Consider the following 18,109-nt stretch of genomic DNA (forward strand, 5'->3'; position numbering starts at 1 on the left):
ATGATCCTTATGAAAGGAGTTAGCTTTGTTTCCATTAGTTTGATTTTGTTTCTTCTGCTAAAATGTGTTTTTCTTCAGCGGATTTAGCAGCAGCTTAGCTGTCATACTTTTGGGAAGGTTCTTGGTTGGGACTGGCATGGGTCTTGGCCCACCTTTGGCAGCAATCTATGTGACAGAGGTATATAAAACGCAGGAGTCCGAAGCACTGATTATGGTATATAAACCAAAGTTCTTATTCCACTAAAAGTTTGGAGCCGCGTGATTGAAGCAAAATTTTCAAATTTTGAGTAGGTATGAACAGATTTTGTTAGGGGAACATATGGAAGCTTCATACAGATAGCTACATGTTTGGGACTGATAGGAGCCCCGTTTATAGGGATCACTATTTTGTGTGCTTTCGCTTATTATCTATTGTTTTATGAATAGTTTCGAGACATTGATTGGTAAAGCATTAGCATAAACATTATGTTTTATATTACTCAATCAACCATTAAAAAAATATTTAGAAAAGCATTTAAAAAATAAAATATAGATTTTTAAAAATATTTTTTAATTAAAATATATTTAATTTTTTAAAAAATAATAACATTTCAGATTTAAATATAATCTATTTTATGTAATTATATTCATTATTTTTTATAACAAAACAATAATAATATAAATATAAATATATATATATATATACTATTTAGAAATAAATAAATTATATATTATATATTAATTTTATATATGAATCATTTACTGTTGTACCAATCATATTATTAAATATATAAATGATGCAGTTTATTGCTTCTATAGCATACTGATTCTTTTTTATTATTGGCTCTACCAATTAAGGTTCGAGTCTTCAGTATTGTTTCATTTAAACCATTTTTCTAAAGTGTTTCATTAAACTAGCTAAAGATCATTCTAATATCCACCAAAATCTGTCCAAAATTCCCATAAAAAGTAAATCTTAAATTCTAATCTTAAAACTAAACCTTAAATTCAACTCAAATATATCAGTATCAGTTAAAAAATGAAACGGTAAAAACTCATCTCGAACCTAAATTCTTGACAATCTTTAAAAAATCATATAATTAATAATTCTGTAATTCCTCAAGTATTTAAATATTCAACTTATACTTTAATTTCATTTTTGAAGAAAATGATCAAATTTACCCCTTTAAACATCGTATTTCTGGTTACTTTTAAAATTGTTATATTTTTCTTAAGCATAATATTTTTGTTGTTTTGCATTACGTAGTTGTGTTTTGCCCACTTAGATAAGAACAGCCCTTGATTAATGGCTAGAGACGTGAAAATGAACATTTGAAAACGACAAATCCTTTCAGTCTTTATGAGATCGTACTGGGGAAACAACTCGGGTCACATTAAAGCCCCTTTTTCTTTTGACAAAACCCTAAAAAGGGGAATATGTTTATGTTTTTTTTTTTGGTCAAAAAAATATGTTTATGTTTATGTTATTTACACAGTACAGATCAAAACGAGCACCCTAAATAAAGATCTTCCTTCATAAGATTTTTTTTGACCCAGAATAAAAGAGTTAAAACTTTATTTCATGGCAAGTAGGAATAATTAGTAACCATTTATATAAAAAATGAATATATCTGGACAAAAGAACAGCAGATTTTTTTTAAAAAAAAAAGAGAAAAAAAAGAAGAAGAAAAGCAGATCTTATATGAGACCGGGACAAGAAAAGAACTGTACATTCATCTTTGAATCATGACTCTTAAAAGCCTGGTCTTTATCATCGAAATAGAATCTCTTCACAGGTCGTTTTCTGTGGTTATTTCTGGACCATTAGATATTGCATTGCCAAGACTTCACATGAAGGTACCTATTTGTATATGTATACGTAGTAAAAGTATATTCTACGATGATACTAAAACTAGTTGAGTTTGAGGTTAATTCCCAATATATATGCTCATTTATCTAGTATAGGATCTGCAACTAGAAACCCTAAAATCAATCGTTAACCCTAGGCTTAAAAAGGTTATACTGTAATTAACTTTTGCGAGCAGATCTTCAGCTTTTGGCTCTTGAGCTTTTTGTCTTGGTGTGAGAATTGGACGCTTACTCTCTATCTCTACCTCTCTTGTTTCTTGGTTTCTTCTTTTCTCTTTCCTGTTTTTAGCCAAAAATCTTTTTTTGATGATGTGAAACTTGTGGTTTTATTTCTAAAAGAAAAACTCATAGCCTTGATTCTTGATTTGTGTAGCTCCTTAAGCTCAGTGATGTCTTCTTCCAACAATGGTTACAATAATGGTAGTAACAACGGAGTGTACCCTCTCTCTCTTTACCTTCCTTCACTCTCCGGTCAGCAAGACATCATCCGTAATCCCTACAATCATCAGTTAACAGCATCACCGGGCCAAATGTTATCAGCAGTGCCTGAGTCCCTGATGGATTACATGGCGTTTAACTCAAACAATGTTATGAATCAGCAAGGTTTTGAGATTCCTGAGGTGTCGAGAGAAATCAAGAAGGCTGTGAAAAAAGATAGGCATAGCAAGATTCACACGGCACAAGGTCTTAGAGACAGGAGGGTAAGGCTTTCTATTGAAATTTCTCGCCAATTCTTCGATCTCCAGGATATGTTGGGGTTTGATAAAGCCAGTAAAACATTAGACTGGCTACTCAAGAAATCAAGAAGAGCCATCAAAGAGCTTGTCCAAGAAAAAAAGCTCAACAACAATGTTGAAGATTTTGGAAACGATGGAGGTAATGTAGTACATGAAGAGGATAATGTTGGCGATAATAGCTTTGTGTATGGTTCGAGCCCCTATTCCTTCGAAGAAGAAGTGCTATGTGAGGTCAAGAAGGCAGAGAAAAGAAAGAAGAAGACTGAAATGAGCAACATTTCTTCAAAGGGGTCAAGAGCCAAAGCAAAAGGAAAGGCTAAGGGGATAACAATAGACATGACCAATGATCATCCAGAAACCGCCTCTGAGATCATACAAACTGAAATAATGGACCCATTCAAAAGGTCTATTATCTTCAATGAAGGAGAAGAAATGACGCATTCTTTCTACAAGGAATCAATCCAAGAGTCTGATAATCATGAATGCATTACCAAGAAGAAGGTCAATCTTCCCATGAATATGGATCAAGGTTATAATCAGCATTATGGGGCGTTAATGTTGAAAGATCAGGGTTCTAGCAGCAACTACAATGCCATTCTGCCTCAAAACTTTGATTGTGACTACAATCCAAACCCTTTTATTGATCAACTCTTTTGTGGAGTCACCAACACAAATTTCTTCAGAGGTATAGTTTGAATTTTAGAAGCTTTTCTAACCTAAAATATGATTCATATATCTTGGCATTCTATGATATGTTTCTCATTCTTGTTTTTATTTGGCAGGGTTCCCATAAATCCTGATAATTTCGGAGAACTATGCATCAAATTCAAACATGTAAGGCAAATAGTCCTTTATCCCCCTTGAATATAAATTAAATCTTTGGTTGTCTGTGTTCTTCTGAACATCTTATCTGATCTTATATGTCATTGATCATCAAGATTTATTTTCTAAGGTACTATTTGTCTACCTTAATATATTTTAGCTACAGTTTTCAAGTGGTATGTAACCTTTACAGTATTTCAATTTAAAGACGAAGCAGCAAATTATATAAATTTAATGAAACCCAATCCATTCCAAGATCCATATATAATTTTGATTAGGTACTACACACAAAATTGTTTTAAGACTAAGTAATTTACAATTTAACGTTCCGTATATAAAGCTCTACATTAATTAGTTCCTTAAGCCCTAATTTCCATTAGGACCTATTACAGTATGCATGATGATGACTGTTGATGCTCACATATACAAGACTGTATCCACACACAAACATGTAATGCTTGACTAAGTTAACATGCGCAAATTGAAATGAAACTGAGCACTAGTGTGTAAACTGGAAGCGTGCCATCGAAATATGCTTAGGAATGCAGGATAGATCTTAGTGTTAATATTATTGTCTACTGATGTATATCTATTATCTTGCTCAGATAATGATATTTTCAATGATGCATATGATTTTGCCTTTTGAAGGCATACATTAATTGAGTTTATTGGCTTTTAAAGTTCGGTTTTGGACAAGAGGATTGCTAACTCCTACGTTTTTGAATACGATATGAAGTGATCTGCTCAAGTCCCTCTCTTTTGTCTACAATCTATAAGTTCCTTAGTGCTTCAAAATTATTGTAAACATTCACAACTTCCAGATATCCATTTCAATTTATAATGCAATTTAGAATCTAGTCGGAAATTGCAAACGCCATATATCCTATAATACTATATATCTGGAACCATATTACCTCATTTGAAAAGCTAATGGAAATTTATTAGCGATATACTGTATTGCCACGGTATTATATAAGACCAAATCTGAAAATGTGAGTGAGACGGCAAAAATCAAGATATATGGTTTCAAAGAAAAATGATTTAATAGTGTTTCAAAAGAAATGTTCAAAAGAATGCTGCAAAATTTGAATAAGTTTTTCTCATTACTGTAAATTTATTAATTCTAATAATTAGCTTTGCAAATAAAACATATACATGTGTGTGTAGTGTATAAATAATTTGGGAGCAAATATATGCTAAAAATGGCATGTCTTTCGAAAAATCCCAACAGGTATGAAGCATTATAATTTTGGCTTAGTCAGTCTCTTCGAAATTATTTTCGAAACTAGCTAATTACACCATTTATATGCATGATGGACCATAACTTGAAAAGAACAATAGAAAGTTTAAACTCTTTCAAAAAGAAATTCACCGTTATCTAAAATTAATCAGTCACTACTACGAAGCTCATGGAAAATGTTTAACCTAAGAACTAGATAAAAACTGAGTATATATATATTTGATGACTCACGTATGATTGTTTCTTACATATATAAACGAGTCAATCTTAAAGCTTCGTGCGTTGATTTAGATAAAATTACTAAACAATTCTTGTAACGAACTAAAGACAGAAAGAAATACCCTGTATATACAAAGACAAAAGTAATGCAGCTGAGAGATAAAGAGAGGGAGACCTTTAAAACTGTTCCTCGTTGCTTCAAAACAGAATAGCACTCCAAAGCAGAGAATACAACCTTGTTATGTTTGAAGAATATAGAGTTCAAGAATATATAAGCAGTCAAAAGAACTTTAGTAAATATAAGAGAGAATTAAAGCTAGAAAGGAGAAATTATTTAATTTTTGTTGCTTTTTTTTTTGCTTCAAACTTCATCTTCATAGCATGACAGACTAATATCTAGACTTGGCTAGCTGGATTAGTTAAGTTACCTACGAATAATCAACAATATTTAATTAACAAATGGCTGAAAACTGATTATCTCAAAAGATGTTGTTGAAAGGCGGAAGTAACTTTATTATATAAAATTTCACATGTCAGATCATCCTATGAAATAAACTCGCAGAATAGCTGATTATAATATTCACATAATATCTTTCCTACATGTCTTTGTGGTACTATTTAATAAAAAAAAATTTATTAGTCTGATCTTGAGTGGACACCCACTGCGTCCAATCTTTAAAGGATATCTTTGCTAGAGATGATAAATTAACAGTTTAATTACAGAAATTTTATAGAAAAGTATATCTACATCACATTCCAACTTCATCTATTTCTAAAAAAAGGTGTTAATTAATACATTTATTAGTCTTAGACATATATAATGAAAAATATAAAATCCATGAAAAAAATTGCTTCTTGATATAGCATAAAAATAGAAAAATTATTGAACCAAAATTTTCTTTTGTTTGTGTGAAGATCCTTTGACAAATTTATAACAATATACATATCTGTGTGTGAAAAAAAGAAAAAGAAAAAGAAAACGAGTGAAGTTTAACGTAAGTCAATCTAAATGGGCCACATTAGAATCTAAATGGGCCTAGAGTCTGGCTTAATCATGAAAGAGGCCCATTACGCGTACGTTGCTTGCCCAAAAAGTCGCAGAGGAAGCTATAGAAGAAAAGAAAGCAGAGGTGGTGAAAGGAAGGTAGGCAAAAGAAAAATGGAGTCAGCGAAGAAGATAGCTCATGAGATCGGTGGTGTGAAGAGAGACGCTCTTCGGTTTGGTCTCAACGGCGTTAAGAGCGACATCGTCGGATCTCACCCACTCGAATCCTCTTACGAATCCGTAATCTCTCTCCCCCCCCGATTTCGATTTCATTGTTTCAGTTAGCGATTGAATCTGTTTGTTTCTCGGAATAGTTAGCTTAGAAAGGAGAGTTTAAGGAAGCTTGATTAGCTGATTCGTTCTTACTAGAAGCTCTTAATAAGATCTCACCAGTTACCTTAATTTCCAGGGAAAGAGATCGCACGAGGCGATGAAGAGGACTATCATTGGGCATACCTATGGGACTGCACTTCCACTGAAGATGGATATGGACAGGCAAATCCTCTCACGGTAAAGCTTCTTGTTTAAGGTTTCAATGGCAATGTGCATTACTCAAGTGTTTGCTGGATGATCCACAAACACTATTTGGCTGTATTGTTCTAATTTTTTCCCTTTTTTTTTTCTCTGTGTAATGACTTTTATAGGTTTCAGAGACCTTCTGGTCCAATTCCTTCGTCAATGCTCGGTTTAGAAGTCTACACAGGAGCCATTGATGACTTTGGTTTTGAGGATTACTTGAATGGTAATTGTCCTATTGCAAATTTTCTCAGTATGCTACATTCACTTCTCTAGATCAGTGGGCACCAGTTTGATGCTATCTCAGTATGCACTAGCAGAATATGTTTATTTTGGTTTGCAACGGCGAATTGTCTTCAAAGCATTTTGTTCATTTTTATTCTTTAAAGTTCATTCTTGACACCAATAGGCCAGGTTGTTTAATGGTTTTGAAATTTTATATTGTTTATCTGAATCTTGTAAAGTATTTTCCATCTTTTGCAGATCCGCGTGACTCGGAGACATTCAAGCCTGTAGACTTGCACCACGGTGTGGAAGTTCGTCTTGGTATGTCTAAGGGCCCGGTTGCCCCCAGTTTCATGTAAGGGGGGTGGGGGGGGGGGGGGGAGGTTTTATTGGATGTTATGTCTTTTAGCTTTTGAATGATGAATCAAGTGAGATCGTTTTGTAAACTTATTTTGACTAATCAATATGACCAATCGATTATAGTATTTTGAGGTTTTTAGAAACTACTGGTGATTCCAACAAAAGCTATCGAATCTGAAAGAATCATCAAGACCTCATAATGTTTCCTAGTGTTGAAAAAAGTTTCATTGATTCTGCTAGAAGAACTTGGGAGATACTGAGAGGAATATATAAACTTTTCTTTTGTTTTTAAATGATTCATTGAATCAGATTTACTTTCTTTTTGAGCAACGAGATTTTATAAAATAAAGCAAAGCAGGAAGAGTTTGGGCCCGAAGGCAATAACTAAACAACAGAAGAAGGATAATGGGCCTTAAGAGTCTGTTTTGCTAGAAAATCAGCTTCTCCATTTTGGAAACGAAAGATGAACTGAAAGTTGATAAAAATAAAAAGCGACGAGAGATGATCGATATCCTGTAGAACACCGTAGATCTCTGTAATCTGGCTTTTGCTGACGATTGCTCTGATGAGCGTTGAGCAGTCCGAGAATATTGTTGTTGAGTGGATTGACGATTAGATCATCCTCTCGATCCCGTTAAGGATCACAATTGCTTCGGCCATGAGTGGGGAAGAGACTGAATCGACAGTTTGAATTCCTGATAGGTTCGTAGGCGATCGGTCTCTGTATATGCACCAAGCGATTCCAGCTCGCTTCGAGGAGACGTCTCAGGCCGCGTCAACGAAGCATGTGATTTCACAATTCGAGGTCGGGCTCTAACCATTCGACATGCTCTTATTGCCTATCTTCTACACAACCCCTTTTCCCTCTCCCAATTTTTCAATCTATCTCGTTGTCACTTGGGCGTTGAAGAATCATCTTGTGTAAACACAAAAAAAGAACAGGAATATCACCTTTCCAAGTAAGTGTCATTTTCATGAACATACGAATGTTAAAATTAAAGCAATGCAATAGTTTCAAAAGAGAATGTAAAACAAGACTTATTACTTTTATATTAAGTATTTCAACATCTTGAGAACCACATGTTCTATTTTCATAACTTCTTTTACATGCTATCAGTGACGTTAGCTCTAGCTAACGCTAATCATGACCGGCTCAATGGTATTATGGGCTTTGAGACAATTTTTTAATTTTCAAACTATTATTTTTAAAAATTTTTTTGATAGATATATTTTTTTTCAAAATACTAGAAGTGTTTTTAAAAATAAATTTATGAAATAAAAAAATTGGACCCTTTTTTCATTCTTATTATAAAAATACACATATATATATTTTTTAAATTGGGCTCTTTATCTATTAAGAAATAGGAGGCAACGAATTGGGTCCGGGGCGGTCGCACCGTTTGCCCCCTATCTAAGCCGGCCCTGACGCTAATGTAAGCAATTTGAGCATTTATAAAATAAAACAATATCCAAAACATATAGTATAATATACCATACACAAAAATGAAAAAAAAAAACAGATCAACAAGCAAAACTGTTGGAAACAATGTTTTCTCTTAACTAAAAAGACAACAACACCATGAGCATTCATGATAGAACTGGACAAGATTGAATAGTTTCGATGTTAAAAAAGGTTTTTTTGATCTGTACGATTTCTTCTACAATCATCACAACATTAAGGGATGTACAGATTCGTCCCATGGGCCTTACCTCAAACCTCTCATAGCGAACTGCTCCTTCGCACAACTGAGAAGTACACAAAAGAGAGTTTGCATCAATATAAAAATCCCAACTTGCACGGGAAGAGTATAATTAAACCAATGTAAAAGTTACCTGCAACGTGGTATGGAGCAATTGGGATCTTGGCAATGATATGCGTGAATACGTATTACCATCGCAAAATGGACGCAAGTTTTACAAGCTCGCTGCTTTTCGCACACTTCAGTATGATTGAATAATATTTTGGCAACACTGCATTTAGGGTGCGAGCACGGACCAGCGGCCGTAGATCTGCATGCATGTGCATGTAACAAAGCATCCAGTATCTCAATAGTCTGCAAGTTGAGTAGTTAAAAAAAGGTCAAAAATATAAACCAAAGAAAAAGAAAGTAATATATTAAAACCTGCTTGCTACTCACCACTACAGTTCTAGGCGGTATTCCGTGAATACAAGGGGTTACGGGGAAGAGATGACGCAGACGAAGATATTTACTATTGCTATAGCATGAAGTGCAAGCTCGGTAAGATGGACAGCACAAAGAAGTGTAGTAAATCGTTGTCGAAACATCCTTTTGGCAGGACGTGCAGGTCACTACTTGAAGGAGAGCACCACTGGATATCTGAGACTGGTGAAGCTTGTTTGAAGTGTGAAGATGGTGAAGTATCATCATAGAAGAGTTCTTGGCGCGTCGAAGAGTGTCGAATCTGTAGTTATGCTTCTGAGAGAAGCTTAAGAACATTTGTCTGCTTTCGAACGTGTTGTTTCCTAGGATGACATCATTATCTTCTGTTGTAGACTGTATGTTCATAATGGCCTGTGAAAGCGAGTGCTCCTCCCCGTTCATAGTATGTGTGTGTTCCCCAAGAAGCTCTTCTTCTAGTTCATGACATCTGTTTGCATAAAAGAAAGGGTTTAGGTGAAAAACAAAATGCAAAAACAGAAATACTGAGGTGAGAAATCATGTGAATCTCTCAAAAAAAAAAGGTATTTAGTTATATATTTACATATATATTTTTAAAACAATTGAATTAATATGTGAATGTCACATGTAGAAATGATTTTTTCAAAAACATGAAAGTTTCTTGTTAAGAAACTTTCTATATACTATCTTTCCTACTTTTCAATTATTTATATCCAATTAATGGTGAAGACAGGATTAGATACTATCATTGAAAATGATTTGTAGAGATAGAGTACCTTTGACACAATTGAAGATCCTTGCACTTCTTGCAAAACCATCTCAATCCAGACAATATGGTCTCCGAGCATCGTGTGCATGTATAATGCAAGTCCACCACGATGAAATCCTCCTTTTGGTTTGATATCCGTATTCCAAGCTATACATAAAACATAATAGTTAACAAATAAACACCCTGAAATGTATACATATTCAAACTCTAAGTGCATATGAATAACAACCTTTCGCATCAGGAGAATATTTTTAGCATCATTGGAGTCCTTAATTTTGTTGCCCTTTAGTGCTCTTCTAGAAAGTGATTTAACATTCTCGACTCCACTCTCGGTTTCTTGACTCATCAGAAGCTCAGCACTAGAGGACCAGAAAGATCCTTCAAAGTAAGGCAACCGTGCAGCTGTAATATTGCATGTCGGAACGAAGAACCGATCATACAAGTTTGTAACATTCGTCACCACGCTCTGCTCCTTGGCTTTATCCAGCATTGACACATACCTAAAATAATGTTTTTTTTTTTTTGAATTTTAAGTTTAAATCCAATACTTCCACACCAAACATAAAAAGGAAGAAAAGAGACTGACCATTCACGAAGCTTCTTAGTGCTGGGGGTTTGCTGAGTCTTAGGATGAGAGTACATAACGAAGTCTTCTCCTTTCTGAGGTGGACACGACCATATATAACCCGTTGTGAAACCTCGAAACTTACAATACTCAAGATATCCAATCTATAAAAAAAAGGAAAATAAATAAATGAGACGCATGTCAATAACAGTTTAGGTCTAAAACAAAGAAAAAAAAATAAGGGAATAGATTGTTACCAGTATTTCATGATAAACGAAAGTTCGAAGAGCTTCTCCTGAAAACGTTACTCTCTCGGGTCTAAAGTACTTGACGGAGTCGAGATAAGAGATGTATACGCTGCGTTTGTTTGGTTGACTACATTCCGATCCAAACTCTTGGACTAACAACGCAAATATGCATACATCAACTCCTTCAATTTTCTGAAACAGAAGAATCACCTGAAACAATCCGAAACAAATTAAAATTTAAAATTAAGTTTGATGAGACTCAAAACTAAAATCAATTGGTATAAGTGGATAATTTAAGATCCCTCTTCCAACATAAGTTTTTGTCCCTAATACTACTAAATTTCTTTTATTAACATGGAGTATCTCAGATCTATAGAAGAGTCTAGACTAACTTTTAAAAAGAGGTGTAGTTCACATATATACACTCTCTCCGGTATTCAAATGTAAACCCTAAACAATAGGCATATATTCGTGTGACCATATGATAGAGTGTAATGGGTGCTTTCTAACCCATGTTGCTTAGCAACCCAAAGTTCGCTTGCCAGTACACCATCACTTGGTTTAATACTACTAACTCATTAAAGAAAAATGAATTCAGATGCACCTTCGATCTGTAAGGGAATTCACTAGGATAGTGTTCGTCGTGAAGAAAATCCGCAAATGTTTTGTTGATATGTGTGCTTTTGTCAGCTGAGAACACGACCCTGAGAGTAAGATCATCTGGTAGTGATACCTGGAAAGGAAAAGTAACAAGTTCAGTATATATACACTTTCAGACCAAACCTCAAGACACAAAATCATTCTTACATCATCAAGGCTCTTCCCAGTAGCCTCTGCGGTTTGGCGTCTTTCTTCTTTGAGCCGCTTCGTTAGCCTTCTCTCTATAAAGTGGCTTAGGATGGTTTCAGGCAAATCTTTCGCCTCCAAATCCGTATTGTCATGAACTCCCACGCTTTCGTTACTCCTACGCTCCTCTAACAGGCAGTAGGGACAAATGTAGTCTGAGGTTTTGTCAGTGTCTTTTTCTGGATTGTAAAGACCACATATCTGATGCTGCCATTTCCCGCAAGATTCGCAAGCAACCCACTGTTCAAACAAAACAAAGTAGCTATGTAAATGTACTGAAGAAATATATATATAGAGAGAGAGAGATGAAGCTTACAGCTTCTGTGTCTTGATTGTTAGCGTTATTTAATTTAAGCATATTGGCCTTTACGATATCGACTCCAGATAACGTGAACTTTTGGCGTCTACAGTGATCGTAACATGGACTACAGATTTGATGTTGCGCACCGCTTATTGTTTCCTCTGGGATGTAATATAGAGATTCATCTTGGATGCGGTAGTTGCAAAGCGAGCAGTAGAGTGGTGGTGCTGGAAACAAGAGTTCGCTTTCGCCACACAGTTGACATGTTTCAATATTCTTGAGCTCAACACGTCCCTCGTGGAGACTCTTTAAATGCATTTCTATTTCTTCTTCTGTGAAACGTTCCACCAGTGAGACGTCTCTCTTTTTAGGCTTTTCCAAAGGCACTGTTGTGTCAGCTGTATTAGCCTCGCCCTCGCGTTTGGTCTGTTCATCACTTTCCATCGGTTCAACAACTTCCACTCCAGATCTTAGTGTCTCATCATCCTGAGGAGGAGGATGTGCTTCGACTCTCTGTCGCTTTGATGGACAGTGATGACCACTATCTGACGGTAATATTTCTCCAAGGAACACCACATCCTCATCCGTATCATCATCTGGTACTCCGAGATGATAATTAGATCTTTTGGATCTATAACACTCTTTGTCAATGTTAGCATCTGGCTGTATGCTCAACTGCTGATTAGGCACGGCGTTAAGATTTGGACGCATCACACCTTTGTTAAATTCAGGCATCGAGACTGAACTATAAACAATTGATTCTGCACATTTTTTCAATCAAAGGAACATTGACATGTCAGGATGTGCTTGAACTCTCAGAAGAAACATTAATAGAAAAAAAAAGAGATGGTAACCATCTTGTATAATCTTATAATGGTTTAGCTTGTTGCACAAGTTAGACTGGACTGTGAAAAGAGATGAACAAGCATACAGAACCCAGCTGAAAGGAATCAAGCAAAATCACACTCGGTTTCACAAAGCTACAAGCTTATTCATGTAACTAGGCGTTGGTGTTTTACCAAAAACTGAACCAATGTTCACAAATATTTATATGGTTCAAATTATCTTGTATACGAAAAATTGATAGAACTGAAAATTCATATTTGAATATCCAAAATATAATTTATATATCTAAAAAGATTCGTAAATTGGAACCAAACTTGATTGGATTTTTTCTGATGGATTAAATTTTCTTGTCAAAAACCGAAAAACAAACTAAAAACCGATTTTATAAATACCCCAATACCCCTAAAGATGCTAAAACAAAAGAAAAAATGAACCGCAAACGAAAGGAAGGTTAAAATGGATTTTAACTAATATATAAATGATATAAATCAATCAATTGATTACTGACAATTAGTTATAGGTTGGAATTTCATTTTAAAATATGATATCATAGCCAAATCAATGCAATCAAACACAAATAAGATCCAAAGTTGGTCCCATGGATAGAAGAAACGAAGTTTTAATATATATAACTATGTGCGTGTTACTGGCAGTCTATCAATAAAACAAAACAATCCCAAAATTGATGCAACATTAAAACATTGTCCCCAAAATCTAATTTCGAAACCCTAATATTTGAAGCTACAAGGGGCGATCATGATACATTAATTAGATATGGCATCCATTCTCCGACAACACCCTAAATCGAGAAAGAAGGTGGAGACGAACCTTAATCGGGTTTGTTTTTTTGAGAAATACGAACCTTAATCAGTTTCAAATTGTTTACTCTGCTTGGCTCGCGCGCAAGTGGAGAAGACAAATAAAGAAGTTGAAAGAGAAAGTCTCTGCTCTGACTTGGTTGGTCTATGTTGTTGTTATTAGGCTTCCGGCAATTTCTTAATGTAAAAGGCAATGTAATGACTATTGCTTATTAAAATATGACCACTGATTTGTAATAATATTCATTGAGGATTTTTCTGTCATTAATGTATTTATTATTCTTAGTTTTATCTGTTTAATTTCGGCTATTTTCTAATCGCTCAATTTGGGTTTAGTATTTTCTGGTCAACAAAATTTCACCCATTATATTTACTTACCTTATCTTCTGGTCAGCAAATTAAATTACTTAATATATAAAATTTAATCTTTTCAGTAAAGTAGAACTGTTTTTTTTTTGTTGTAAATAATAAAGTAGAACTTTTCACCACTTACCATTATCTTCTTTTTATTCGTGTATGATTTTCTTGTGTTTAAATTCTGCATATTAAATAACATGGTATTAATTAGGAGATCTCATCTTTGTTTATAGAACTGATCTCATGAAGGTGAAAATCTGCATACTGAACTTATCTCGTCCTTAAAGTATAAGGATCTTGAGAAATGTTAATACAACTCTCCTCAGCATATTATTAATTGAAATTAATAACATTTTGAAATGAAAACATTATAATTTGATTGATAGAAAATGTGAAATAGCTAAGATAACATGCATTAATGAGTGAAATGTGAACAATTTTATTAAATAATTAAGTATATATATAATATATCAAATTTATATGAACTATAAAGTTTATGTCAAATAAAATATATAAATATATACAATTTTATCATATTATAAAGTATATACATGATAAATATAACAAATTTATATGAACTGTATATTTTTATGTCATATTAGTTAATCAATAAATTTATATTATAATTAGTTAGTCAGTAAACTTATATTATAATGTTTAGTATTACTATTTGATAAATATTTATCACATAATCAATATTCCCTCTGTTTTACTATTTGATAAATATTTATCATATAATTTATATTATCTATGTTTCATAATACATGATGTTTTACCTTGATGCACAAATATTAAGAAATTTAACTTTTTCTAAAAAGTGATTTTAAAAATATAATTTAAAAATCATTCAACCAATTATAAAAATGACTATAAAATCTAACTGGTTTACACAGTTTTCAATAAAGTTAAAAGTAATATAAAATATTAAAATATCATCTATTTTGAAACAACAAACATTTTCTCAAATATCATCTATTATGAAACAGAGAGAGTAATATTCTAAATTGTATATATGATGTACATATATTATATTCATAAATTATAGTTTGCACAATTCTATCAGTGTATTATAAATTTACAATGTGATCTTTGTAGCATTTATGATCAGTTTGTTAATACAAAAGAATCTATTTACTATTTAATTATCTAGTAAGATTTGCCAACAAAACAATTTCTTATGGTTTGTTATATTCCCCTTTCTTAAGGGTCGAACTTTGTCCACAAGTAATTGATTCAGTGAAAAAAAAACAATTGTTGCAATCTACTCCATAGATTTTTTCTTCATTTGTTATCTATATTTGATATTTAAATATCTATAGTAAGATTTGTCAAAAAAAAATTAGTTACAGTCAACTTACGAATTATTTTTTCCTAATATCATGCATTTAATATTTAAATATATATAGTAAGATTTTTCAATCAAAATCATGATGCAAGATACTCTCAAGACTTTCTCTTTTTTAACAAAAAAAATTCAAATATACCTTTACTAACAAAATATTCCAAAATGATATTTTCTTATAATCATAATATGTTTTGGAATTTATTAGAGAATATTTTATTTCATAACTTATGAAAAAGGCGGATTACGTTGACCAATCTTATTGTTAATTGAGAACACGGTAAAGTGAAAACATTATAATTTAATTGGTCTAAAAAGCGACGTAGCTAAGATGACGTGTATTGGTCTAAAAAATGACTCTTATATTTTTAATTTGTAGATTACAAGTTAAAAATTGTTGAAAGCAATATCTTTATTGTTTTCGTTATTTTAACGGTTGCTCACATTACTGATCTTATATCTCTTGTCGGTGCATTAATATCACTTCATCCTCAATTATCATGTTATGCATTATAATGCATGTCGTGATTATATCATGCAATGCATCCTTCTTCCAGTAACGAGATGATCCTGCTATGATAGAAAATTTGGATTGCATGACTCCAAATGCCTGTTCAATATCTTCTCGACATGTTTCTTGTTTTTTTCTGCAAAAGTTCCTTTTTTACCTTGGAGAATTCTTATTGTTTGAACAAGAATTGAGTATTCTGGATAAATACCATAAACTAAATAATAATACATGTTATATTCTTTTATTTGAATAATGTAATTAACTGGAAAAGTGATACAGTCTGCAAATTGTCACGCCCATACACTTGGACAATTTTTTCACTTCCAACATTCAAGGAAATCCACGTTTTTGGCTAATATTGAGAAGCCTTGCAACGTCTTCTGATGTCGGTGAGCTGAGATACCATTCTGAAAACACTTCCACAATTCTTCGGCAAAATTTTTTTATGCATTCAATTGTTGTAGGTTTTCCTATTTTGAATATATTCGATCTGAACAAGAAAGAAGATATAATGGTACGAAAAACCGTTAAGAACAACAATAACAACAACCATCTTCGGTTATAGAAAATTTGTTTGGTCAATATTTTGATAATTTGGAGGTTTCAGATCAAATTTAAATGACCATTACTGTTGTTGTAATATTTAAATTTGTGTAATAATTATGTATTTATATAATTTTTTAAAAAAATTCTTAAGTTTTTTTTGTAATATTGTTATTTTTAAATCTAGTTTTAAATATTAAATCTTATTTTAAATATTTGTTTAATTTTATGTGTAAAAATTAATTTATAAAAATAAATTTGAAATATTTATAAAATATCATTTTTAAGGACTAAAAAATAAACGACAACATATTTAAGAATAATAAATGTGAAGTGTAATTGTAAAGACCAAAATGTAAGTAAAAAATATGAAAAAACTTCATATTTGAAATTAAAAATGAACTTATGTCTATAATCTAGATCAAGACTCAACCTTAGATTAGTCTTCTTTTTTGGTATATATATTTTCTTAATCTATCAAAAATGTTGTGATATTAGAGTTGTTTACTTTTGGATCAGTATACACCCTTTATTTTATTTTTCTTTTGATGTGTCACCAAATGTTGTAGTTGTTGTCCAAAATAATTTTTTTAAGTAAATATGACACTGAAAATGAAAAAAAAAAATTAACATAAGAGAAGAACTTTAAAACTACAAGAGATATTGGCAACAATTATCTACAAAAGTAAGATTTTTATCTATATTATTAAAACTGGAGTATTTTTTGTACTGTTTGAAAACATGGATAGGAGTATAAATGAAAATTGTTTGGAAACATGGATATCAATATAAATGGAAATTGTTTGAAAACATGGATATCAGTATTTTTAGTACTTTCTTTTATTTACACATTTATCTATTGCATTTACAATAAATTAATTAATTACTTTCTTTTTGTATTTCTTTTTATTTACAGATATATCAATATATATCTAACCAAATCGATATTCATATATTAACCATTATTAATATTTTACGAATATTAACTAAATAACATGTATTAAAGAGAGATGACATTTTTCTATATTACATCAAATTGCATAAATTTATAAAATTTATAATATAATATTATGTACACATAAAAAAATATTAGCAAACATCTATATAAAATAATATATTCTACTATATATGTAAATTACAAAACATAAAAATATACATGAGAGTTTTTATAAAATCAGCGTTTTATGAATTTACGTTGAACACAAGTTAAATCAAATATCTGTGCGAGAGCGCGAATCAAGTTCTAGTTTTAGTTATACTGAGAGATTGATTTCCCTTAATTTTGATACCCAATTATTATTTTTGGTTGATTTTGAAAAAAAAATCACTATTTTTACCTGCACTTTGTGTCCAATATTGGACTGGTGCAAGATATAAACATCAAATATCATTTTTTAAGTTGAGCACTAATAACTTTAAAAATGTCATATTTCATTGTAAATTGGGCAATTGTCAATAATAGCACATTTTGAAGTTTATGTCTCAAAAATAGCACTAGAAGGAGAAAGTCACAGAAATGACATTCATTAAAGGGTAAAATATCCCTAATACCCTTGGTTTAAAATTAAATAAACAAACAAAAATAAATAAAAATAAATAAAATAAAAATTAAAAAAATGAAAAAAAGATTTTTTTTTTTTATAGTTTCAGATTATATGTTTTCAGATTCGAAATTTTTATAATATTTTTTTCTAATTTTTTTTTTTTTATTTTTTTTTCAAATTTCTTTTTATAATTTAAAAATACTTTTTAAAACTGTTTTTAAAATTTTTATTTTTTATTTTTTATTTTTTTTTAATAAAATTTTAAA

General features: G+C 31.8%; 3 protein-coding genes across 3 annotated transcripts; 2 read left to right on the forward strand and 1 right to left on the reverse strand.

Annotated features, from left to right (window-relative positions):
* Nucleotides 1-46: 46 nt before the first annotated feature.
* On the forward strand, nucleotides 47-7,137 carry LOC103831037 (transcription factor TCP1). Its single transcript, XM_033274901.1, has 6 exons — nucleotides 47-1,836; nucleotides 2,222-3,270; nucleotides 3,368-6,151; nucleotides 6,321-6,421; nucleotides 6,556-6,653; nucleotides 6,911-7,137. Exons 2-3 carry the CDS (start codon nucleotides 2,238-2,240, stop codon nucleotides 3,376-3,378), a joined length of 1,044 nt encoding a protein of 347 aa, XP_033130792.1. The 5' UTR covers nucleotides 47-1,836; nucleotides 2,222-2,237; the 3' UTR covers nucleotides 3,379-6,151; nucleotides 6,321-6,421; nucleotides 6,556-6,653; nucleotides 6,911-7,137.
* LOC103831038 (cyclin-B1-2) lies at nucleotides 5,964-7,147 on the forward strand. The gene is made up of 4 exons (XM_009106884.3): nucleotides 5,964-6,151; nucleotides 6,321-6,421; nucleotides 6,556-6,653; nucleotides 6,911-7,147. Exons 1-4 carry the CDS (start codon nucleotides 6,026-6,028, stop codon nucleotides 7,009-7,011), a joined length of 426 nt encoding a protein of 141 aa, XP_009105132.2. The 5' UTR covers nucleotides 5,964-6,025; the 3' UTR covers nucleotides 7,012-7,147.
* Nucleotides 7,016-17,931, reverse strand: LOC103831482 (histone acetyltransferase HAC2). The gene is made up of 9 exons (XM_033274899.1): nucleotides 11,898-17,931; nucleotides 11,543-11,821; nucleotides 11,340-11,468; nucleotides 10,745-10,945; nucleotides 10,509-10,651; nucleotides 10,152-10,422; nucleotides 9,930-10,069; nucleotides 9,151-9,622; nucleotides 7,016-9,066 (listed from the first exon to the last, which is right to left on the reverse strand). The coding sequence occupies exons 1-9, from the start codon at nucleotides 12,615-12,617 to the stop codon at nucleotides 8,842-8,844; spliced, it is 2,580 nt and encodes an 859-aa protein (XP_033130790.1). The 5' UTR covers nucleotides 12,618-17,931; the 3' UTR covers nucleotides 7,016-8,841.
* Nucleotides 17,932-18,109: the final 178 nt, after the last annotated feature.

Source organism: Brassica rapa, chromosome A07 (genome assembly GCF_000309985.2).
Source record: "Brassica rapa cultivar Chiifu-401-42 chromosome A07, CAAS_Brap_v3.01, whole genome shotgun sequence".
Taxonomy (NCBI): domain Eukaryota; kingdom Viridiplantae; phylum Streptophyta; class Magnoliopsida; order Brassicales; family Brassicaceae; genus Brassica; species Brassica rapa.